Raw genomic sequence first — 26,855 nt, forward strand, 5'->3', positions numbered from 1 at the left:
TGAGCAGGAAAGCAGACGGGGAGGGACCGACTGAGAGGAAGGCGGGCCCCCCAGCTTCACCCCAGCTCACGGACCACCCCCAAGGCAGGGCTCTGCCGCAGAGAAGCAGCTGGTGTGTCTGCACACCGGAGGCCAGACCCTGTTCTCCCCCGGCTTGACACGACTTTACAGGACACCTGATCCATAAGACACGCAGCAGGCTTACTTTATAAATACGTAAAAGCAGACGAATTAAAATCTTGTATTATTCAAGCACAATTTTCCGTAGACCCTCAAGTACACAGAGTTTACAAAAATCGGAAAGACAGGCAATCCAGGGCCAAGCACGAATGCGGGGGCCCCCCTGGGCTGGCTGCCTCCTGAGCGGCAGGCCGAGGGCCGGGCGGCTGGACTGACCTGTATGCTGCCTGCGGTGCTTGGTGAGGGCGTGCCGGGTCCCGCCAGCAAAGCCACACAGGTCACACAGGAACGACTTCTCGCCTGTTGCAACAATAAACAGATGAGGGACTGCGGAGGTCACAGATCATTAAAACATATCTATCAAGGCTTTCAGGGTTACTAATTCCTCCAATCAAATGTTTCCATGTAAATATGTCAAATGGGAATGAAATTACCACTGCGGTTTATTGACTGTGATAAAATCTGAAAAGCACCACTGAACATAATTACATACTTGTCAGACCCATAAAAATTAGCTTTATTATCAATGGAATGGTTTTGTACAACTTCATTTCTGGTAGATGTCTTCCAGATGGGGCTGCTTTATGCACTTGAACAGTTTTTATGCATATCCTGATTTTTTACAATTCCCATACATCTGGACTTTCTGAGCTGCCTAAAGATTGCTTGGAACTGTTAATATACAGTATACATGATTCTGCTTAAATAAAACATACTGAATTTTCTAACAGCTGAAGGATATTGAATCGGTTTTACCTGATTCTATCAGCATCTTCTTTAATAACTTCCTACTTAACAATATGAATTAAACAGTTTCATTGAATATACTGAAGATCCCAAGTAACAATAAAATCTACATTACTCAGTTCAGTGCTGTTTACGTTCCTCAAACTTTCATGGCACAAAAAAGGAAGTCTAGGGATTGCTAAAGAAATTGTATAAGAACTCCTATTATTCATCTTTAGTGATAACTCTTGACTGGAAAACTCTGCAACAATTAGAGTCAGATTTGGCAGACTTTGTTAAAAATGTTTAAATGTTCATTTTTAAAAACATTTTTACACAAGCTAACATTCTGCCCTACAGTTTATAAATGCAATCTCTCTCTATTCTACAGCGTATTTGGGCAATAAGTGCTGGCACCTAGGCAGTTTATCCCGTAAGGCTCCCAAAGAAGAGAAAAGGAGAATAAAAATGCTAACACCTTGGAGAGAGTCAGTGAAATTATACAATACTTTTCAAAAATAAAACAAATCATTTTATCTATCTTTATCTACTTGACTCATGTGAATGTTTAATGCAACAAGTCTTTCAGGGGTTTTTGCCCACGTCAGCCTGCTTTGTTCTAAAATGTTTAGGTGTATCACAACAGAAATTTAGCTTGAGGTGTTGTGGAAATGGTAATTGGCTTTTTAAGGTTAGAAAAAATAGTAAATATAGGAAGGCAGAGTAACTACCGTAATCAGAAAGTCTTCCCTTTACCTGAGAGCAATACTAGCTTCTCTAATTTAAATGAACATATATTAATAAAGAGAGTTTTAACCAAATTATGTTTAATCTTATTTCCCAATGGTACGTTAAAATGCTCATTATTATCATTTATAAAATAAAGCTGAATTTAAGTATTTTTCCTATCTTTACTTTCCTATTTTGGGGTTAAGTTCATTCCTTGGCATCATTATATCAATACAGAAAAAAAGAATAGAGTAGATGGGCTGCGAAGAATAAAGTTTAATTACAATCACTCATTTAATTATTTAATCAATTTGAAATATAAATCTTTCTAACTCGCTGTATTATCAATTAAATAACACTGAAAGTAGACTTTTTTTAAAACCCCGAAAGATAATTTGCTCGTTAATATTAACATACTATTCTGTGTTGAGACAAAATTGTTCTCTACAATTTATTCATCACCACAGCTTTGTGGGCATTAACCCCTTCAAGTGTGCGGAAATGTGTGTACAGTGGTCCACACACACACACACAAGATCACACACACCTATGCATCTGGTGGTGTGTGGCGGAGAAGAGATTGGTGCTATGCTAAACAGCCAGCAAAATACCTGATAAGGAAAGAGTATTCTTACTATTTCTGGACTCAAGCAGACTATGATTCCTTTCCCTCGTTTATGAACTTCTTCGCAATCTACATCTTTCTTGTAAGATATAAACATTGACAGACAAATCCTAATGAAATTTATATTTTTTACAGGTATATGTGCTGCATGTAATGAAATTTACATTTTTACAGGTATATGTGCTGCATGTATATACTAAGTTTTATTCCCTTTCCTATTTTAAGATATGTATAGGCACAAAGACAAAATTATCAATTTTCCATGTGATTTGGTTCTAGATATATTAGTGACCTTGATTTTTTGATGTGCAGGATTTTTATCTAGGATGTTAGTCTGCAATGTATTGTATGTCATATTTACCTTGGTGGCTTGATTTGTTTGTCACTCTAAATTCAATTTTCACTTGCCTTTTTTTTTTTTTTTTTTTCCAAGGGGGTAGGGGGAGTTAGGGTTGGATAGTGGACAATTGAGTATTTTTCAAGAAAAAAAATTTTAGGAAAAAACTAAATGTAATATACTCAATAAAAAGGGGGTTCACTTAACATGCCATATTTATATGATAGCAGAGATATAATAGGAGACTTTTCTTAACAACTTGAATTAGTTTCAAGTGTGCCATTTTGCTTTCAAATGTAGAAAGACACGGAAACCAATCCTTTATTTTCTATTAGAAAACAGCCACTGTCCCCTATCTCTCATTATGGTGCAGACTACAAGACCTAACAACAAAAATCCATATTATTGATCCAGCCAAGTCTCCACAATTATTCTTTAGAAGGAAACGCCGACGATAAATTACATCTGCACTGGCTTTTCATCTGCTGTTCGATATAAGTGATCTTTCAGGGCAGGCTGGAGACCTTAAATCGTCAACGCCCTTGTCAAGGAAGCTAAGGAGGCCTGGGCTTCCCACAAACTGCTTCAGAAGAACTTTTAACCTATAATTTCTAACAATAATACAGGATTCTTGGCAATCAGAAGAACATTTGGGAATGCTGATTAAAATTTATTTTTTCCTTGAAACAAAATACTTTCTGAGAGCTGTAAAGAGGAAGAAGACCACAAAACACCAAATAGCTCTCAGTAATCTCGCCACAGTGAGATAAGGCAAGCACTCGACTACACACTTGTAAGGAGTTTAGGGGCCCTCTGTCCTTAGATAATGAAAAGCATGTCATATACATTGAATAGAACCACAGGGCAGGTAGGAGAAATATATTCATGAAGGTCCAAACTGAGAGGTCTCAGGACCATGCCCAGCACAGATGTATTCCGTGTGCTGCTTTTACTATCAGTTGGTTTAAATTCCAAACAGTCCACTAAATGTTTTGATGTAAAATGTATGTGAATTTGTACTTTTTCAATTATCTAAAAAATTTATACTAGCTAAATTCAGTTTAGTCTCTTTGTAGTAATTTCAAAAACTCTTGGATCTGATAGTATTCTCTTAAGAGAAATATTAAATTGATTTAAAAAATGTCAAGTGGTACATAAAAACCAAGATTCGATAATGTTCAGAAACATTATGGCAATGAGTCCATATCAGTAACAAATGTAAGACAAGTTCTCTATGAAAATTTAATCTCCTCAAATGATCTTCTATAATGATCACACCTAAAAAGATATGTTTAAACACATACACATATATGTACCCACACGCAACATAAATCAGCTTTGGAATATGGAACTTATTTCATGTGAACACATGCCCGTGTGCACACGCACACACACATAAATATTAGAATGTCACTTAAAAATTACACTAAGCATCATCAAAACACAAAGAAATGATGCCATACCTTTTAACATGTAATTACCACAATCTCAAACTCTTCAAACAGGGATTCCTTTCTACGGACTGCTGCTGAGACGACCACCCCCCACTACCACCACCACTGGGCCCAGGCGGACGGCACACCTGTGTGCGTCCTGTAGTGGTCCTTCATGGCGGAGGCCGTGAGGAAGGAGTAATGGCAGGTAGGCCAGGTACACTTGAATGGCTTCTCCCCCGTGTGGAGTTTCATGTGGTTGTTCAGGGCCCACTTCTCTGTGAAACTTCTATCACACAGGCGGCATGTAAACTTCCTGCATGGAGTGGAGAGAAAAGGATGCAAATATTACCCTCACGGGAGCACCTCGGGCCCAGACAGGTGCCGCTCCAGCCCTGCAGTGTGGCGAGTGCAGGGTGTCGCGAGGAGAACTGCGGGCCTGGTCTGTCATGTCTGTATAACCAGGCATTGATTTTTCTGTCCAGGCCTGGCACTTCAGCCATTTATTCTCTGCTTTGCGGTTGGGCCCAACGGGTTTGAAAAATTCTGTTACAGTCCAGTCACCCCTGAGGCAAATGTGAGAATAGATTTCACCTGTACAGGCCTACACCACTTATCCAGGGCACGGGCTGTCAGAGCAAAGGCTAAATGAAAAGCTATCCGTACTAAACTACTCAGACACCCCTGCTCTCTGCCAGGCGGAGGCAGCTGGGGCCGGGCGGCACTCAGAGCCCAGCCCGCCCGCGACGGCACACACCACGCTGCTCCCTCGGAGGAGAGGCGCGCTCCAGGGGCGTCTCCTTTTTAACAAGGTGTCCTTCTGGGTTACCACACGGGTACATAAAAAGTCCCCTTTGATAAGAATAAAAATAAGATTATAAATACAACTTTTCATAAAGTATGCCTTTGAGAAAAAGAAACCTCAATTATTTCCTGTATGAGATGAAAACTGAAAATAACAAATCAATACTCACGTCAGAAAATATTTCAGCCCCACAGTTCCCAGTTAAAGATCTCTGAATACCTTTAATAATCCAGGCAATGTGAACCATCAACAAAAAAACGTTAATACTTTCTCTGGTCGAGCTTCTGTCCCTTTTCACTTGCATTCAGGAAATCATCACTAAAATTTACTTTTTATTTCTAATACAATTTAGTTTAAAGCAATCCCTGTGACTAATAATGTCCAGCTAATTAATTCAGGATAATGAACAGTCAAATAAAAGCAAATTAAAACCCAATATTCAAAATTAAAATATTTTAATAAGTTGACAAGCACAATGCCACAAAAAAGACAGACTATGGCAGCTTGATTTGACTATCATAAGTTGGTTTACACTTTTAGCAAGTTAATACAATTTTAAAAATAAGATTATAATATCTGTGTTTTAAATTATGATATAAATAAGGAGATATAAAGAGTACACTCTTTACATAAACGTTTTTAACTAAAATTTTACAAATTTTCTTAGTCCCATAAGGGTAGAAAAAAATATTCCAAGCTCCAATTAATTAATTTTCTCATTTTGAGGCAAATGTAGATTACTTTAACAAATTAATCATTCAGGTTTCACAAATTCTTAATTGAATTATGAAATTACCTTCTATAAAAATCTCTCTTCATTTGTTATATGTAGTAATATTTTTATAACATTATATTTTAAATGCAACAGAAGTAAAAACTGCTAAATATTTAAGAAATGCCATATAAAATATCTTAAGTGCTTCATTAATATTAAAATTGCCAATTAATATGTTTATAGAATGTATGAGTAGAGAAACTATATTTACACCCCTCAACACAGACCGACTTTGAAATTACTGTATCATTTGATCATTGCTTACTGGTACTAGAGAATGACAAACATAACTAAATACTTCGAAATGCACTGTAAAAAAATATCATGTCCGTATATCTCTTTGACGGGTCTTCATGCATTTGACATTTCAAAACCATGACAGGGATCTTATTTCCAAGATAAATTCCCCTATCTACTTATTTCTTCATGTATTTATTGTGGATCTAACCTTCTCCTAAAAGAAATAAATAAGGAGGTTAAGTAGATGCTATCTTTTAACAAATAGTTACTCCGGACTGTATTACAACTTTATGAATGACAAAATAAATCCCTCATTTTTAAATCTTCCACGATGTACATTTAACAAAATTACATCTATGAAACCTCAATATATGTACTCTATTATTCATACATAATAAAAATGTTAAACTAGAGCTTAGAGCCTGTCATGAAATGACAAAAGCCAGATAACAAAGAACTAAGGCCACTGCTTGACTTTCAGAAAACCTCACATGTTTTACAATTTGCTTTATGAAAATAAGTGCATGCACTGGTACTTTGAAAAGAACCTGAAATGTTACCAATGTAAAGTGTCCTTATAAAGACTAAGACCTACTCATCAGTGGGGGGTTTCCTGGAACTGCACAATTCTGAGCCTCAAACACTGTAAACTATCTGCCACCATGCAACGAGTGAGGACGACGTCCATCCAAGGGATCCGCTCTCCTGGGGGCCTTCAGAAAGCCCACCTGGATGTGTCACTAGGACAGAGCCTAAGTGAAAATGTGCAGTTCTGCTCTGCCACGAGAACCCAAGAAGGAAAGGCATCACTGTGTATTCTTCATGTACTTCAGAAAGACCTGAACACCCACTATACCACAAACACTGTTCGAGACGGTAGAAACAAAGAGGGAAAAGAGTCAGATTTGGCTCTCAAGAAAATCACAGGCTCCTACGTGAGGAAAATCCTTCACAAAGATAACCTCAATGCCAGGAAAAAACGTAAAAGGCCATCATAAATTTAAAAGAAGAAGCAATTAATGGGACAGGGCGGATTAAAGAAGGTTTCCCAGAGATGGCATTTAATTTAGATGTTGGAAAACAGGTGGAAATGCAGAGCCAGCAGGGAGGACGGGTAAGGGGCAGTGTGGGGAGAGGCAGAGAGATGGGAGCTCCAGGCCCCGACAGGCTGTGTCAACTGTGGCTCTGTCGGCTGCTGCCCCTCAACTGGGGATGGCCATCCAGTTTCCCATGTATCAGTGAAGCCCCGGGACCTACATTAGACTGGGTTAAATGATATAAATGCTTTTCTATCCCCACAAGGTGGTCTTCCATCAGAAACTTCTTGTTTAACTGAATTGACAATATATTAAAAAGAGATCTATTTGGCATAAAATTCGCTAGTCATCTCTCCTTTTGTGCAGGGAGTTACAAAGTCAGTGAGTTGAAGGACGTACAACGAGTGACAATCACGTAAAAGTACAACCTAAAAGGGCAAACAAGATAAGCACACAACAGTATGATGGTGTTTGGCTCACTGTATATCCTACGGCCCATAAAAGTGCCTGGTACCCAGAGCTATTCCATAAATAACTTTGGACCAATGGGATGAAGGCAACTGGTGGTGAAGAGTCTTGTTCCTTACGTAATTTCACCAGACTCAGAGTCGGAATGTGAGATCTGTACACAACAGCAACAGCGGTCATTCAGGCCGCCCAGGGCCCGCGATCCTCATGCTGTTTGGTCTTTTCTCCTTCCTCAGCATTTGTGTTTATTTTATGAATGTCAATATTTCAAACATACAGAAAATGACAGAGATGCATATCTACCACCAAGGCTTATGTACCCAGATGATAATATCCATGTTTGCCATATTTGTTTCATATCCTTTCTCTGGTATTCTAAACATTTTAAATTAATTTTTAAAATTTAAATATTTATGGGGGGCTTCCCTGGTGGCGCAGTGGTTGAGAGTCTGCCTGCCAATGCAGGGGACACGGGTTCGAGCCCTGGTCTGGGAAGATCCCACATGCCGCGGAGCAACTGGGCCCGTGAGCCACAATTACTGAGCCTGCGCGTCTGGAGCCTGTGCTCCGCAACAAGAGAGGCCGCGATAGTGAGAGGCCCGCGCACCGCGATGAAGAGTGGCCCCCACTCGCCGCAACTGGAGAAAGCCCTCGCACAGAAACGAAGACCCAACACAGCCAAAAATAAAAATAATAAATAAATAATAAATAAAAAAATTTAAAAAAAAAAAAAATTTAAGTATTTATGAACTGAACTAAAAAGAAAAATGGTATGGCAGGCCATAGCACAGGGACAGCAAAGGTGCTAAGGAGAAGGCCACGTCTGGGGGAGAGCAGGTGGAGGTCCACATCATTTCCGCTCTGATGTAATCAAGCTACTTTATAACGTTTGATAAAAAGTTCAAAATGCCAAATAGTGCTATGGACTTGTAATGAAAAAGGGCAGTTTGTCCCCTCCCCTTTCCTCAGTCTGCACTAGATGTTTCTACTGGATATAAAGTGATCTTAGAAGGTTTCAAAAGAAAAAAAAAAATCAGAAGCAAAATAAATTAAAATGGTACCAGACTTCTCAACAGCAAAGCAGGAATTAGAAGACAATGTAGCAATGGTTTGACCATTTTGTGGGCAATGATCTTAAACACAGAATGTTCTGCGTCATCGCACCTTTGAGTGGTTCCTACCAAGAGGTGTTGTCATTACAAAGTTCCTGGCTTCCAGGGATTATTATCCAGTTTTTTGCTAAAACTTTTGGAATAAAACCCATTTTCGTGTGGGTAACTGTCATATGAAAGTTAAGAGTTATATGATCAATGATACTATCTTAATAGATACTTCTGCCTTAGACTGTGTTAGAGCAATTGTCTGTTTATGAATGCCTAAAGGGCAGATAAGTTTTGTCAAAATATATAACACTTCTATTTTGAGTTGCGCCCCTAACTTTATCTTTCCATATTACTACACAAGGTACGTATCCTAACAAGAGAGTCTATACTCCTCTTGTTCAAATTATACTTTTAAATGTTATTTAAAATTTTTAAACCCTATTAGGTGGCTTATTCAGTCAATTTATTAGCAAATTAATAAAAAGTCTGCACACATCCCACTTACATATGAAGATAGAAGTACTTTGATACTTTGATGCTTTATTACTTTATGATTTTTGAAATACAGTAAGAATTGTCACTAGTATATTTTTATGTTCTTTTCTAATCTCTCCAATTCAGAATAATTTGGAATACAGTTGCTTTAGTGATGCATTTTAGAGCTGTAGATATCCTTTGCCTTTCTCCCGGAAAGCCCAGTCTGGGTTAACATGATTGAGAAACTCAGGCTCAAGTACAGACATGTTTAAAAAAAAAAAAAGTATCCCCATTAAGATGTAAACAAACTTAAATATCCATCAGCTGGGGAGTAGAAAAATAATGAGTTTAATCATAAAATGGAATATCATAATGAAGTTAAAATGAATCAATGAGCTACATTTATCAGCACGGGTTAAACAATCTCAAAAATGTAACTGCATTGAAACAAAGCAAGTTAAGCATAGAAATATTAAATATAAACATATGAGGTCCACATGCAAAAACATGCATGACATCATAATTTGTGAATACTGCTTGTTTCTGAGAAGAGGGGTAAGGCATGCATATAGGGCTAGAGAGCTAACTACAGTTGTACATTTTTGTTGTTTTTAAAAGGAATACAAAGTAAACAAGGTCATATGTTAACATCTTAAAAAGTGCTTTCATTGTTTTTGAAAAATTTCACAGTTCAAAGTGAATATTTTAATTAAGTAATCCAAAATTTCTTTTCTACATGTCACGTCAAGTTAACAAATCATACAAATTCATATCTGCAAAAAAAACAGCAATGAGCAAGATCTGCTACAAATGAAATGAGCTAAACTTTATTAAAACATTAAATAATCATGCAGTTATTATCTTTCAAAACTCTGAAACAAAGGTGTTGACTGATTCAAAATGACTACTTTAACAGTAAACTGATGTTGCAAAACCTTAACTGACAGGTATTGCTGGTCTTTATGAATAAACACAGAACTGAAAACAATACAAGGCTTGTATGATTCCTAGCAAAACAGTCCAATATACTAATGAATCTGTTTCAACAATTTCTAAGTTACTCAGATACTACCAATATGCAGGCTGTTTCTTTGGGATAACAGCCTCCTTTTAAAATGATTATAATTTAATAATTACATAATAATACACTAAGAGATGAAACAAAAATAGAATATGATGGGGTCTTTGCCCAGTAGGGCTACCTTACAAATTTCTGCTGAGCTGCAAATAAAACTGAAAAACAATCACTTTCTTGAACAAAGAAGCACATAAAAGGCATATAAAGACAACCACTAAAGAGCAACTTCAATCTCAGTTAATTCACATGAGTCTTAACGCTGAAAAAGTATCCAAAAGATAACAAAGCAAAATGAAGTTCAAGAAATTCTGCCATGGTAACAAATCCAATACCTATACACATCGGAACTGTGAGATGCCTATACTGTTTCTGGCCTAGGAAACATCTGAGGAAAAACATACAATACTGTTTTTAGACTTAAACTACTTATTCATGTAAAACAGGCACTAAATCCACATTAATTACCCCAATATTACTCCAAAGTAATCCTGTTCATCTTAGTTTTATGAGGTTTCAAGTACTATATATATATATGTTTAAATAAAACATGCAACTTTAAACTGCATGGAAAGTAAGAATCTCTGTTTTCTCTAAATTGAAAATTGAAAATTACTCACTGACAGGTGAGTAATAACAAGGAATACACTCGGGGTTCCTCTGGCCACCTCCTTCCAAATACTTGTGTGTGCGTACTAGATCCAAAAAAAACCTGACTCAATGAATGAAGTTATATCCTGAAACCAAAAATATATAACACTAATATCCAGATTATTTAAATCAGGCTGGACTCTTGAGAGTGACCTGTTCCTGATTATATATAAAACATGAGCATGATTTATATCAAGAAGCCACAAAGACCTAAGATTAGAAAGGTTTCATTTACTGAATTCAACTCTTCAGAATCAAGTGTGGCTTACAGATGAAAGTTGGAAACCTCCTGTGAGGGCTTTTATACAGCACGCAAGGGAACCTGCTACTTAAGCCAAGAGTCTTGAGTGCATTTTTTGCCCTGAACAGGTGATAATTAGCCTAATTAACAGGCTAGATCCTTGTTAACTAGTTGGAAAAGAAATTTAACCTCATTCTTGCTGAAGCCATCATTTTAAAACCTTTTAAGGTATTATTCAGATTCCAGAGGCTGTGAAATATGTTTTCTGGCCCTTTCAGTTCTTTCCAAAGGTTGCAAAGCTTTGTGTCAAAGTTACTTCTGGGAGGAGCATTGGCCGAATATTAATCCCTGGTTGCCTTAGTCTACTAAGAACCAAGAGAATGACTCATTCCAAAGAAAAACATTCAAGGATTACAAGGGCCATGCCCTCAAGATTGAATTCATCCTTCAAAATCTCATTCCCATGAAATTTTTCTTTGTCAAAGAGACCATAAACTCTGGCCTACCCCAAACCATCCTATCAAATTTGACTGGAATTGTGCCCGTTCCACTGCATGTGCTGTATCCAAAACTCCTCAGCACAACAAGGGTTAGGAAAGGCTCTGTGTAAAAGACAGTAAATATTTTCTACTCGGTGGGCCCTCAGGTCTTCGATGCAACTTCTCAACTCCGCCTTGGTAGCACAGAAGTAGCCGTGGACAGTACATAAACAAGTAAGCGTGGCTGTGTTCCAATAAAACTTTATTTACGAAAACAGGCAGTGGGCCTGATCTGGCCTGCAGATGGTAGTCGGCCAATCCCTGGCTTAGGTGAGGTCGCATCCCCCCACCTGCACCCCCCAAAAGCACCCTGATCTGTACAGGGTAAAAGAATCCGAATCAAGCACTGCTGGCAAACAAAGGTCCACTAAGCCCCTTCGCAGGGTTTGAGAAGTTGGTTCAGTCCTGAAATAGCTCATGTTTCCTGCAGGGCTTTCAAACGCCAACATGAGAAGAACAGGTGGAAGGAATTATACTGCATATGAGACCCATTCAGTGCAGGCTGCCCCGTCCTTTTCAAACTACCCCCTTTCAAGTGTGTCACAGAGCTGGAGGGCTTGCAAAGTTGAAATAATTTAAACTAACCATAGAAGTCAAGTCCTGGAGAACAAGACGTATATTAAATTGCCACAATCCTCTAGTCTGGACTAAATGAAATTTTATCGCTTCAGGTTAGGTAAGAAAACACTGGATTTACGCAAGGAAGGTTAAAACAGCAGTTACAAATAAAGGACTAATGTTACTGTTTAAAGACCATATAAAGAGAATTTCTTTTAAATCATTGCTCTTACTGATATAAATAATTGGAGCTAAAATGACAAAATGCATTTCGAACCCCATTTACACATTCATCCCAAATGTCTTGACTGATGTTCAGTCTTTGGACATTTATAACACAAGCCTAACAATCTTCAAATTATAATAGCTCAGCTACTTCTATATCAATTGATCAATTTTTTAAAAAGTATGTATTGGAATCTACTGTGTATCTAGCAATGATTCATGCACGTACAGACCTATAAGTGAAGGAAAGATACATACGCCTCCCCAAAAGGAGCCTGTGCCTCAATGGCAGACACTAATGTCAGTGAGATAATTAGAACAAAAGCTCACCACATTTTGTTGGACTTTTTAAAAAAGCTTTTTGAAAAGATGTTTAGAAAAAGCATCGGTGAATATAGAGTGAAGCAGCTGGAAAGGCTTCATGGATGAGGTGGGGCTTCATTTCAGGTGAGTCGGAAAGGACAGAGCAGACTCCAGCAACAAGGGCGGCAGGCAGTGACCAGCCTGGAGGAGGGTCCGGCAGAGGTGGGGAAGGTGGTGTGTGTGTGAGCCCTGAGCTGATCACGGTAGGGGAGGGAGTGCGGAGCAGGCTGCAGAGAGGGGGAAATAAAGTTGCATCCTTTAAGCTGCGTCAGACTGAAATGGCCCTGATAAAAAGACAGAGAAATCTGACTTTGATATGACAAAAGGAACCACCAATCTATTTTTTGTTTTTCTTTTCCCCCTCTCCAATCTCCCTTCCATTGTTTGTTTTTCACAATTATTTGACTATAATTTTCTAAGGAGCTAAATGTGGCTTTATCCTTCACAAGTGCCCATGATCAAAAAGATACAGTACACTTGTATACAAGCCACAAATATGTACATGTCTGGGAAAAAAACCTACCGTAACAATGTGCACATCTGAGATTCATGACAAACTCATTTATACACTGGGACACATAACACGTAATCTTACAAACAGCATGTCAGCACTAACAAAGACTGCTATGTGTCAAGCTATATACCTACGGATGCTATAAAAATGTTATTTCAGAGCTGAGAACCTCACAGACTGTACCAGTTGCATGTCAATGGAAAAAGGTTTTACTAAGTTTTCTGATGCTACCCTTGCCATTTCCAGTATTAACTGTATTAGAATGAATTGGTTGGTAAATATGAATAAGATAGATTTTACCAATAAGAACAAAAAACAGGCTTATAGAAAGAAGCACGAATTTAAAAAGCAACTACAAAATCCCCTAAAGTTATTTTCTTTTAATTTTTAATATGTTAACATTAAACACAACTGATATATTAATGGAAGCTGAGTACAAACAAAAACGTCTGTCCCAATTCAGACAATCTGTCACAGTCCCACTCATCAAGAAACTACGATTTGTAAGGATTTTATAAAAGTCATAAGGTCTTCACACCATGGTGTTATATTATTATGCCAAAAAATGTGTCATTCACATTACTATATGAAACTTTACTAGGACAAATATACATTGTAAGGAACATCAGGCATCTGTATAGAATGGATGATTCCAATCCCCTTTTGCTAATAAAGCTGACACTTTCATATGAATAAAACCGCTCAGTTCCTGGCATGCCATTGACTCAGAAATAATATTTGGGGTCACATATTCATGCTGCTGGGGAAAGAGAAGTTAATAAGTGTCTGGCCTTGGGCAGCCTCTCTGAGCCTCAGTAGGACCATGTAATTTTTATTCCTGGTGTGTATTCACGTCAATATTTCTAAAAATACTGAGCACAAGACATCATTTTATATTACAGTGTAGATCACTGGTGTTCTATGAATAGTAAATCATGAGAATTATCTATTAGTCCACAACTGTTTAAAACAGCAATAATAAGAAAGTCATAGTTTCCTACTTGGATTCCTTACGGCAATCCTTGTCAGCTCCAACTCTCCAATGAAGAACTATCAGAGTATTTTAAAAAGAGCAGCAGTTTTCTTAACAAAATTAATAACCCGAAGACAACAAGGCTGATCATAAGCAGTGCTTGGGTTACACCCCTAACGTAGGAGATTTAAATCTGTTAATACTACAGCACTGTTAGAACCAGCAACTGACACCAGCGTACGTAATTCTCTAAATATTAACATTAGTTAAGGGGCAGTGGACCACCACTATATCCAAAATGCGACTTCATACAGGACTCAAGTACACAGTAGGTTAAATGGAAATGAACAAAATAGTATTTCTCTCTACCAAACAATTTAAATTCACCTTTGATATATGTATAAAAAATTATATTTTTTTCCTAAAAAATAATTCTTGTACAATAATACTGGAACGTGTTCCACAGACCCGTGCATCTTACATACTAGCAAATATGGGATGTTTACACTCTATCCTGTAGGTCCTTATGTATCTACTTTGGAAACAGAATTTCTAGACATTTGAATAGACTTGCCAGATTTAGAAAGGGCTGTCCACCCTGATGGTGACTGTGTGATTTGCTGAAGCAGGAAAGGCAGCCTTTCCAAACTTAGGTATTTCATTGTCCTGGCCTTTGTCATCATCTCGGCCTTCTAGCATGTCAGGATGATCTAGGGAACCATTTGAGCTCAAGGTAAGATTAGCTAGAAGGGTTGAGATGTATTGCCCAGTAATCTCAGAGTTCAGTACGAAATTGACCCTTTCTGAGACCTTAGTCCGAAGAGCAGCAGTTACAGTACACTTCTAGAGTAAATGTCTTGGAGCATTTGTGCGCTGGAGCGTCACCAAGACATGATGTGAGTTCAGAAGATGAATTCAGCGTAAATACTGTAGAGCCTGATACGGATCATCACCTGCTTTATTTACATCACAATATTCTGACATTCATATATGTAGAAAGATCATGTTGTAAGGGATTTGATCTGTTCTTTTCTAAATCGTAAGTTCAAGGGAAAGTGCTAAAATTGGATTAACATAAAAAACAAGTTTTTAAAGAGTTTTAAAGTTATTGTGATTCAACTGAGAGTAAGTAGTTAAATACTAAGTAAGTAGTTAAATACTAGTAGTCTCTCCACCATTTCTCACACATGTCCACCATGCAATGGGTGTGAAGTAGCCTGCAATGAAACAGGAGTAAAACTATAGAAAGTGCATACATATATGAGGTACATTTGGGTGGAAACAACCTCCTAAATGCAGGGCAAAGCAATTAATTTAGCTTCCTTTCAATACAAAAGAGTATTATTTACTTAAAAAGTTGGATGTGTACAGCTATAGAATTCTTTTCTGCAAAATAGATTTGTGGATTTCATCTACTTCTCATATATTCTAAATTATTTTGAAAAGATAAATTCAGATAGGCATCTATAAACACTGCATATCGATCATTTATACTAATTTTTCAAATCTTCAACACCTCAAACAAAAGACTATGTGGAATAACATTATCATTTATTATGTACCTTCCAGCATTCAAAATATTAAACTAAGTTTCTTTCTAATATAATTAAGTGCATAAGCAAAAACAATTGGAAGGGGGCTTCCCTGGTGGCGCAGTGGTTGAGAGTCTGCCTGCCAATGCAGGGGACACGGGTTCGAGCCCTGGTCTGGGAGGCTCCCACATGCCGCGGAGCAACTAAGTCCGTGAGCCACAGCTACTGAGCCTGCGCGTCTGGAACCCGTGTTCCGCAACAAGAGAGGCCGCGATAGTGAGAGGCCCGCGCACCGCGATGAAGAGTGGCCCCCACTCGCCCCAAGTGGAGAAAGCCCTCGCACAGAAGCGAAGACCCAACACAGCCAAAAATAAATAAATAAACAAATTTAAAACAACAAAAACAACTGGAAGGATGTAGGTGATAAAATATATTTATACTTGGAGCAACTATAGTGTTAGGGAAGCTAAAATACAGAATTAACTGAAGTTATCAAAATAACGTTAACAACAAAAAAAGACTTTTCAATTATGGGCTGGGAAGGTATAAAAATGAAAGTCGAAAAGGTTGCTAGTTTAGACTTTATGATACAAAGAAAACAAAACTGCTCAACTCTTTGTATCACTACTATATTTTTTACTAAAGATTCTTCAGACTGAAATACATGGAGATGAATTAAAGTCCAAGAATTATTTCACGTAAGGCAGTAACAAGGAGGCTTTTGGCCAGGTGGGAGCCGCGGTGAAGGTGCCGTGAGGGTCAGATCTCCCCGGGCGTCAGGCGGGGACAGCAGAGTCCAGGGGACACAGTATTTGAGCAAAGGCACCTAGGAAGGGTGCAGCGAGAGGAGCCAAGCGTGCCCAGCAGGCAGGGACTGCAGACAGCCTGTTCTCCTGTAACTCAGCCACATCCTGCGTCCTGCCAAGCCTGGCACACAGGTGTCTTCAATCAATGTCAGACGCAGCCCAAGAGCAAGACCTGACCTACCCAGGCCAGCAGCCGATCGCAAACGCTCCCGTGACCTGAGAGCATGAGAGTCTCGTGATCTTCAGCAGCCCCCTCTCCTGGTTCCTCCTTGTCTTCTGCAGCCCGGATGAGCCACCCGCACTCCTTTGGTGGCCTGTGCTCTGATGACATCCTCGTTTATATCTGAGGTCTAGTCGGTATTTAGCTGCCCGCACGACGTCTCCACTGGGATAGCCGGCAGGCTTCTCGAATGTCCCGCGTCTTAAACCTGGCTCCCGATCTCCCCCAACGGAACCTGCCCTTGACGGTGGTTTTGCCCGTTAGTTAATGACATGACTTCATTTTCCCCTTTTCCCTTCACTGTTCATGCCCAAACCTTGGTGTGATCCATTACTCTTTACCTCATCCAATCCACTGGTAAATCCTGTGGGCTGGACTTTTCAGATATATTCAGAGTCTGGACACTTGTATCTACCTCTGTTGCTACCACTGGGGTCCAACTCACCGTGCTCTCACGTCAGGATCATCACGAGAATGTCCAACAGAGCTCCCAGCCTCCGCCATCACCACCCCCTCCCTTACTGCCGTTCAGTCTATTCTCTGCATACTGCAAACAGCGATTCTGCTATAGCATAAGTCAGACCGTGCCAGGCCTCTGTTAAATACCCTCCAATCTCACACAGAAGAAAAAAACCAAAGTCCTGGCAGAGTCCTCCGGAGCCTGACATGGCCTGAGCTGCCATCACGTCCTCCCTCCCATGCTGTGCACACCCCAGGCACAGTGGCCTCTTGGCATTCCTGGGCCACGCCCCACACAGTCGTCTTCAGGACACTTGAGCACTTTTCCCTCTGCCTGAAAGACTCACGGGGCCCCTCTCCTACCCGCAATCAGGTCTAGATCACTTGTCACCTTCTCTCTGACAGAGGCTCCCCTTGCCACCTGTGGAGAGCTGAAATACCCCACCCAGCACTCCTGGCTCTTCCCTCTTTTCCCTTACTATATCATCACTATTTTAATACTGGCATATATTGGACTTTCAGTTTTGTTTGTTGAATTTCTCCCCACACTGGTATGTAAGCTCGTGACAGCAGAACGTTTGCCTGCTTTATTTTCTGCTATATCCCCAGGGTCCAATACAGGGTTTAGCACATAGTAGGTACCCAGTAAATAACTGCTCAAATGATGAATTAATTAAATATTGTAAAGGGACAAAATTTACAGAATTAAGTTTATTTTAATATGCAACATACCAAAAATACACACACACACCACACATACACATATGTATGAATAGACAAATAGAAACAGTAGGGACAGATTCACTGTGAATAGTAGTAACCTTGGGTGGGAACTAAGATTTGGCTGAGGAAGCCTGGAGGAAGAGGAAGGGCATCAATTTGGGAAAAGGGAACTTTTACTTAGCACTTTATATACTACTGTATTAAAAATATTTACCAACACACATTCCATTTTTAAAATATGTATATGTAAGCAAACAGAGTTTTAAAAGCATAATTCAAAACAAACAGGTTTAGCCAAAATAAATTTTTAAGTAAAATTTAAAAGAATCACTAATTTTATCCACCACTGGCTTGTCTATGCCATACTAACGTACAATGTTACTGATACATAGCTGAAACAATCAGAGTACTACAGAGAGAAACAAGAGTCGAGCTATTTATTGAGGCAGTGTAAAATCAGATCTCTAAAAAGAAAGACATTTTTTTCTTCTCAATTTTTAAAGTCAAAAACCTCACTATATTTGTATTCAGATAGTTCAGACATCAGTGTTCAATGATTTTATAAGCCTACACTGTGAATACCATACAGCTGACAGCTAATCATAGATGCTGTTCACTGTAACTGAAGCATCTTCTGTTTGCCATGAGTAACCACACAGTCACAGTTCTGGAAGAGATAGTTCTAGGTATTCAATAATAAAAAGATATTATCACATTTTTGAGACAGTCGGAGCAGCTCTCACTAAAGACCTACCCTTATTCTACGTTTCGTTTAATTCTCTGTTACACAAGAGTCCTGATCTTATTGCGGCTTATGTGCCACTCACAAGTTGACTCCACACCACCTCACGCATATTGACTTTTGAACTGTTTACTACTTTCATTTACGTACATTCCCTAAAAGACCCAAAACAATTCAGGGACATTAGATTTTCAACTTCTTGATATCTTTCACAGTAGTAAGGGCAGGAAAGTGATGTATTAAGAAACATTTATAACATTTAATAATCATATATAACTAAAATTTATTGAAGGCTCAAAATATGGCAAGAAGTATTCTGATAAATGACTTTCCCAATGACATGTTTAAAACTGCAAACAGGGCTTCCCTGGTGGCGCAGTGGTTGAGAGTCTGCCTGCTAATGCAGGGGACGCGGGTTCGAGCCCTGGTCTGGGAGGATCCCACATGCCGCGGAGCGGCTGGGCCCGTGAGCCACAATTGCTGAGCCTGCGCGTCTGGAGCCTGTGCCCCGTGACGGGAGGGGCCGCGATAGGGGGGGGCCCGCGCACCGCGATGAAGAGCGGTCCCCGCACCGCGATGAAGAGTGGCCCCCGCTTGCCGCAACTGGAGAAAGCCCTCGCACGAACCGAAGACCCAACACAGCCAAAAATAAATAAATAAATAAATAAATAAATAAATAAGAAAATCCTTTAAAAAAAAAAAAAAAAAAAAAAACTGCAAACAAAGCTGCTTGAAGGAGGCCATGCCACAGAAGTGAAACAGCCGCCTTGACACCAACTTAGCTGAGACATCAGTGCCTTGGTTGTTCTTTTAGCCTGAATTTCTACACATGTCACATGCAATGGAGTTCAAATAAAATACTTCCAAACTATGTCCCAACAATAAAACCCTACAAGTCTAATTTCAATTAAATTTCCACTTAGTCTGGTCCTAAGGATGTGTTCCCAAAGACCCAAATCCATGAAGCGATGCCACCAAAGGCTGTCCTCTCCAGTATAGGAAAGAAGGGTTCTGAGGCCAAGAGTCAATCGAATATATCTGTCTGGGATCAACCAACCATCATTGCTGATGAGAGATTCTATCTCCTGAAAGGCCCTGTCTTTCTATTTGTGGGGTCTATGTGCAGTCCAAATGCTAGTTAATTCTCCACTGGAATAAAAAGGCTGACTTCCAGGAGACAGAAGCTTGAGCTTTCTGTTCTTTAATTTGTCGAAGACAGTAAAGCAAAACAACAGAAAGTGACAATCTAATAAATTATGCTTTATAATAATAAATTATAGCTTTATAATAATCCAAAACCAGAAGTACAGGTATGGGAAGGTAAGATAGTAACAACAGCAAAAGAACAGAGAACACACCCTCAAATAAGCTGCTCTAATGCCTTACAGAGAGCAGGTGCTCAAACAGTTACTGAATGGAAAGTTAGTGACTAAAACTGACAGACTAGGATTGAAAACATAGCAATAAAAGATGAATAAAAAGAGACTCCTATATATAACCAGAAGATACAGATGAAGCATTCCACAGGAATGTACATGATGATATTCACAAAAACGTGCCTAAGAGCTAAGAACTAAAGAAAAGGGGCCCAAAGACGGAAGAGACACCTGTCCTCATTTCTACAAACCACCTCATGGAACATCCAGAGATTGTGCTGTACAGTTCCAAATATCGCTAACATTTTTCATAATAAGCAAGTTTATATTGATTACTGGTATCTACTGTTCTCCAAAAATAATATGCAATAGAGCACTAAGAAATATACACAAAGTCACTTAGAAGCAAGAGAGACAGAAGAAAAGTACTTAGAATAAAAGCCCGGGTGAAAGATAATTAGGAAAATTTCCTTTGGGGAACAACAAAAGTGAAAATACTAGCACATTTTAATTGCTATCAAGTAAACAAGACCTCTGAATGAATTTTAAATTTTACCTGAGTTTACATAGATCTGACCAGGGATTAATATGGTGGACAGAGTTGGCAACAGAGGAAAAGAGGTAAAGAGGTAGAATTAAAGAACTCAATTATCAAACCTTAGGGTTTATGTTTCTAAATAAGTTGATTTAAAAATGTGTGCAATTTGACGACTAATAAAACCAATCAGAATTTGATTAACTATGTGAATTTACTATCATGGGCTAATAAAGTAATATATATACATGTACTTTGGTACTCAGGCCATCAAAACAAAGACGACTACAACTTTACAGCACACAGAGCAGAAGTACAGTTATGCACTTACGCCTCAGGACTGATATCAGTGTGTCAGATATGTATGCTTTTGTATACTTTTTATTTCTCTCCTACCGCTGTTCTTAAAGTGCTTAGAAAAAAAGCCTTTGGTCACTCTCAGACATGCGTGGCCACCTGTACCAGGGCAAGAGAGTATCTACCTGGGGACCCAAAGGTTGCCTCTGCTACACTCAGTTCAATCTGACTGCTGCTCGCTTCAGAGATGCGTCCCATAAAGTTTCTGATCATAAAAGACTATGGTCCAGGATTGAGGTTTCCTCTTTGTTTAAAACAATCAATACTGTTCCCAATCATTTACAATTAGCAAAGAAATCATTTATTTGGTAAAACCAAACTGATGATTTGAATGAAAATTTAAAGAAGATAAATAATCTTACAGAAATTTTAAAGAAAATTCCTAAAGTTACATTGCTTATCCAATGAGTGAATATCAAAGAAGACACTACTCACAATTAACACTTGCTATAGTACAGATCTTTCAATCACGGGAAGGTACAACATTCTCACTGAACAAATATATGAAAACACTGAATTCATTTTTAACTCTGAGTTTAAAGTCATAAATTCAGATTAAAAAAACTTCAGTTTCTCCTCAAGAATAGGATTTAATTTACAGATTCTTAAATACCCACATTCATAAAGTCATTACTATTCACGCTCAGCAAATAATGAAATAATAAAAAGTTACTTTTAGAATGAAAAACTAAAGGGTGCTGAAAACAACACATAAAAGTCAATGAAATAAATATAAATAGCAAGTAAAAGCATCTTAACAAACCGGAGAAGGTTCCCTTTGGGCACAACTATTCAATAGTTATTGATATGGTAGGCTACTTATTCCTAGAAACTATAATCACACATGATGTATTCTATCCATTCTCTCAAGATGTAAAATAACCAAGCTAATAAATACAGTTATTCCTGTCCAGAACACGTTGTCTGTTCCTTTAGCTGAAAGCAAACCTCTAGTAAATTCCTGTTTATCTTCTTGCCAATCAAGGAATGAATGACTGACACTAACGCAGTCTTATCTGGGCCTTATGTCTGCAGCACATTCTGCTAAGCGATGTCACTGCTCTAGCAGACGAAAATAAGCAGATTATTACAGTGACTAGGAGCAAACTAAACATTTGGGTTTTTGCATGGACAGATTTACACACTGTCTGTCAGATAAAGCACAGTTTGCCTGCTGCTTACACAACAAGAATGTGTCTGACAGCTTCTTCCCAGGGTTAGTATCTGATTACATAAATAGGCCATTCCCCGCCATTCCTAAAAACTGACAGTCGGTCTTAGCTTATAGTGCAATTTCGGACTATCAGCTTTTCTGTCTTGCACACAAGGCTGATGAACATCAGAGCACTTCCTGGAGGTCCAATCAGGATTTCTCACTGCCCGATTCTGGGCCATATAAAATGTGGTGGACACAATGGAGAGGAAAAAGACAACGTGAAAACTACTTCTGATGACTGCTCCTGAGGCACACACTGAAGGGTAAATCATGTCAACGCACTTAGGGGTGTGTGTGTGTGTGTGTGTGTGTGTGTGTGTGTGTGTGTATCCACAGTACTACCTTTGAAATAATTCAGAAGTATATAATGGTTTCTTTAAAGCTAATGGTTTTATTTATAAGATTAAATATGAAGCGCAATCACACACAAAAATTATGTATTTCTATTTTTACAGTTGCTGTGTTTTCTTAATGAATGTTTTTGTATCATTCCAGCAATGAAACGAAACGCCAATGACTTATCATGGTCATATAAAACCATAACACTGAGCTCAATGAAATGTTTAAAAAGTAATCTACCACTAGTTAACACCTTTCCTCCTATCCCCACCACAATATCCAAAAGAAAACTTATCAAATCAACACACTAGTGAATGCTGATGAGTGAAAATATGGCTTAAAACTTACTTTGGCAGCAACAAAAATGGTAGTCAAGAAACACACATGAGCAAACGGTGTCTGTATAGATGCTATGAACTTTCTTAAAAGGTGAGATTCTGTATTTTGGTCTGCTAAGCAATAATACAGCAGCAATAAATAATAGTATTTAGTAGTATCATCAAGGTCCTGCAGTCTACTGGAAGCTCACTTACAAATTATCCCGAGTTAAACACTGATTATTTAATAATTACATACTTCTCAAAAAATAAAGGCATGAGGTTTTCATTCAAAATGGTCTGGCTGATCAAGACAGATCAATTTCCTTTCAATAAGGAAAAATTAGGCAGCAGTCATTTGAAAGCCATTAATGAGTATCTTAATTCCACTGTTAGGAAATCACGCGTTTCTTAATTTTCTTCCTTGGTCTCACACTATTTGGGAGCTGCTACACAGAGAAAAATTCAAGTATCTCCACTATTGAATGTCTCTCGAACATCCACTATGGGCCAGATCCTATCCTGTGTTCTGGAAACACAAAGATGAATAGGACACAGGCCTCCATCCTCAAGGTACGTAAAATCTGATAAGGAAGAGAGACAAGCAAACACAAATTATATTTCAAGGTAGTAGTTTATCTTTTCACAGATAAATGTATTTTTTAGATTCAAATGGCAATCTGTTCCAATATTAAACAGTTCTCATGTTCAGGACAATGATCTGTAAAACCTATCCTATACTTTTCTAGTGAAAAGAGTTTCTTCCTCCTTAACCTTCCTTCTGCCTCCTGAAAAAAACCCATCTCAGGTCACATTAATGATTTCGTGAAGCATGGACCTGAACAATACACACATATAAAAACCTACCTGAAACTACAAAAATGACGTGTACTCTTCCCTATCAGAATGATTCCACGTTAGCTTTTTATACTCTTACACATTAAATACCAACATTTAGCTTAAAATGTCTTATTGCCTAATACTAAATGTATTTCGTCTTTTTCATTTGTTCCTTGACACCAACACTAATGAACTGTCATAGAAATAGTTTTGGGAATCACAAAGGGTGAGGTACCTTACCATGGTAAATAATCACAAGTCATAAACACAATATTGTCTCTCTCGTAATTTCAGCCATAACTTTCAAACATTCATACCCAGACAAACCAGATGAAATATGTTGCTTCAGGTCAGCTCTGATGGATCCCTGAGAAATATCAACATTATTGCTTTCATTTTATTATGTACCACACTTCATAACTGTACACTGCAGAGTACAATAAAAACTCCACTACACAGCTTGAGTACTTATTAAACAGATCAAAAGTTACTGTAACAAATAACTTGTCCTACTCAGGGTCCATTAATAATATAACTTGTTGTTGCTCAGATAAGGAATTTTTTTTAAAAAAAATTAGGGCAACGAAGAAGAAAATATGGAACAATTTGAAATCTCTTATACATGTGATTTTCCAATCATATGCCCAACAACTTTGAAATAATTATTTAAAAAATTGGGATAAAGAAAGAAAAATGGAAGGTGGTTAAACAAGGGTAAAAAGAAACAGCACAGGGGCTTCCCTGGTGGCACAGCGGTTGAGAATCTGCCTGCCAATGCAGGGGACACGGGTTCGAGCCCTGGTCTGGGAAGATCCCACATGCCGCGGAGCAACTAAGCCCGTGAGCCACAACTACTGAGCCTGCGCGTCTGGAGCCTGTGCTCCGCAACGGGAGAGGCCGCGATAGTGAGAGGCCCGCGCACCGCGATGAAGAGTGGCCCCCGCTCGCCGCAACTAGAGAAAGCCCTCGCACAGAAACGAAGACCCAACACAGCCATAAATAAATAAATAAATAAATACATTTAAAAAAAAAAAAAAGAAACAGTGCAATGCGATTTGTAAGCTTTCAGAGCAGCTGGTCACTGCCTGTCCCCAGACAGATGTGAAGGTAAGAAACAGCATATACATGTAGTGCCTGTCTCTCAAAGACTATATCGACTTAATATTTATGAAGAGACTGCCAAATTCAAACTATCCTGCAAAATCCACCAATGACTACTTTTCCAGGGTAGGTGGTGTGGCTACCTCTTTGCTACACAAGGCAATGTTTCTATAAATAAAACTGGCGGAATTTGAAGCTCACCACTGTAATAACAATAACAATGGGAAACAATAAATGAGGAGATTAAAAAGGGAAAAAAACAACGCTAATGATATTTAAGGTATCCTGGGAAATTTATATTGTGAGTAAGCAATAGCAATGAATTATTTAAAGTCAAGGAAAACACTTATGGACAAGTGGGTGATACAAAGTAGACATTTGTCATCATTTCTGGGATGAATGAAGGAAGAGAAGGATGGAGGAGTGCAGGGAGGAAGGGGGGAAGAACAGTCAACGAGCAGCATGATTCCAAGGAGGTGAACAGCTGCGCAAGCAGACATCATACAACGTATCTGCCATCAACATATAGACAAAGGACTCAAGAACTCAGCAGCTCATTAATTTTCACAAACATAAGCTACTTTATCAACTCTTAATTTGTATATAATTCCAAAGTTTGACATTAACGGTAAAGCAAATTCACAGCCTTACAAGTATTCAGGTGTGAATTTCATATGTATTATATATTTTTTTAAACTAATGACTGACAATGTCTGATTTTTTTCCTCGAATTTGTTATTCGTTTGCCATCACAGCAATCAAGATATTTAAAAGGAAACTCACTTGATGAGCATTGACTCCACCAGGGCCTAGCCCAGGGCCCAGCACCTAACAGGTGCTCAATAAACAGAACTGAAAAAAGTTTATTTTTTTTCTTTATTTTGGTATATAAGAAAGTTAAATATCTACAAAACACTTGTAAGTATTACTGAGGAATATGAAATAAGCCTCAATAACTAGAATACACTCTGGAGGTGTGATTATTCCCCAAAATTTAGCAGAAGGAAACAACTTATTCATAAATCACATTAATCAGTGGTGTTTCAACCATCTGAAACGTTTCGAATATTAGCATCTGACGCACCTGTGAACAGTCATTGCTACTGGTGTACAAGAAATGCTGTAATTGGTTTAAATCGGCCTGGCCCATCTGTCTTTAATACTCCTATTACAAGGCAGTAAGCAGAGAACTATTAGAGCTGCAGTATAAGCTGTAAGATCTCTACTTGTTCTTAAATCATTTAAAAATAATGAGAGCTTTAGCCTTTATCTAATTAACAAGTGCCTTCTTTGAATTAGAAAAACTGTATCATTTAGCCCACGGTTGTTTAGTAAATTGGCTTGGTGGCATGCAAGCTAATGCAGGGGAGCAGTTCCAGTGTCTTGTTCCTAGCTTCTTATTACTTGAATTATAATTCAATGATCACCTTAGATCATGGGCTATTCATAAATCAGAAGCCTGACATCAGATGAAGAATTGTATTAATATATGAAACTTATTATATAGTACAAACTGCTCTCTTGATAAATTACATTGTTCAAACTTGACAATGATTGCATTTAAAACATTATTCCTGTTTGCTGTTTTACAGACTGAAGCCTCTTCATGAAAAATTTACAATGCTCCTCTGTGTTTTGGAGTCAGAGGGCAATAGTAGCAAATGGCAGGCAGAAACCATACTTTAGATTTGGTGGCAGCTGCAGAGGACAGAAAACACTTCTAAGGACAGGGAGGAGGCCCTCAGCTGCATCCCCTGCATCTCCATTGCTGGCTTTATGAAAATACTAATTGTCCTCACCAGCAAAAAGCATAGTGAATAATAAAATTTTAATTTCAGCTTACTGGATTGCTTTCTTCCCTTATGTAGGTGTTTCAAAGAAATTTATAGTCATAAATGTTTCACAGAAATTTACAGTGTGAGAGGAAAAAATAAAGGGGCCAACCCATGAAGTTTAATTTGAATTGAGGCCGGGCTCCTCAGATGATGCATTATGACAAATGCTCTTCGCCAAGGCTGACTGGGTAACTCAAGCTGTAGCTCCATATTATTTACATTAATTACATGAAGGCGGCTTTGTTAATGGTGCATTCTGGTGCGGGTCGCAGCATGATATGCTAATGATCTAAGAAAAAATCTGCATCTCCAGTATTTATGATAATTTGTAATAGGAAATAGGGTTGCTTTTATTTCTTTCTCCTCACTGGAATAAAAAAAGT

At 38.4% G+C, this 26,855-nt stretch overlaps 1 protein-coding gene across 4 annotated transcripts in view; it reads right to left on the reverse strand.

Annotated features, from left to right (window-relative positions):
• The window catches only part of ZNF407 (zinc finger protein 407), a 420,134-nt gene that overhangs the window by 180,086 nt on the left and 213,193 nt on the right, over nucleotides 1-26,855 (reverse strand). For all 4 annotated transcript variants that reach the window (XM_057526911.1, XM_057526912.1, XM_057526913.1 and 1 more), the window contains exons 5-6: nucleotides 4,180-4,346; nucleotides 397-480 (exon numbers count right to left, since the gene is read on the reverse strand). In XM_057526911.1, the coding sequence (XP_057382894.1) occupies nucleotides 397-480; nucleotides 4,180-4,346 (251 nt within the window). The remainder of the gene's footprint in view (nucleotides 1-396; nucleotides 481-4,179; nucleotides 4,347-26,855) is intronic.

The sequence above is a fragment of the Balaenoptera acutorostrata genome, chromosome 13, assembly GCF_949987535.1.
Source record: "Balaenoptera acutorostrata chromosome 13, mBalAcu1.1, whole genome shotgun sequence".
NCBI lineage: Eukaryota > Metazoa > Chordata > Mammalia > Artiodactyla > Balaenopteridae > Balaenoptera > Balaenoptera acutorostrata.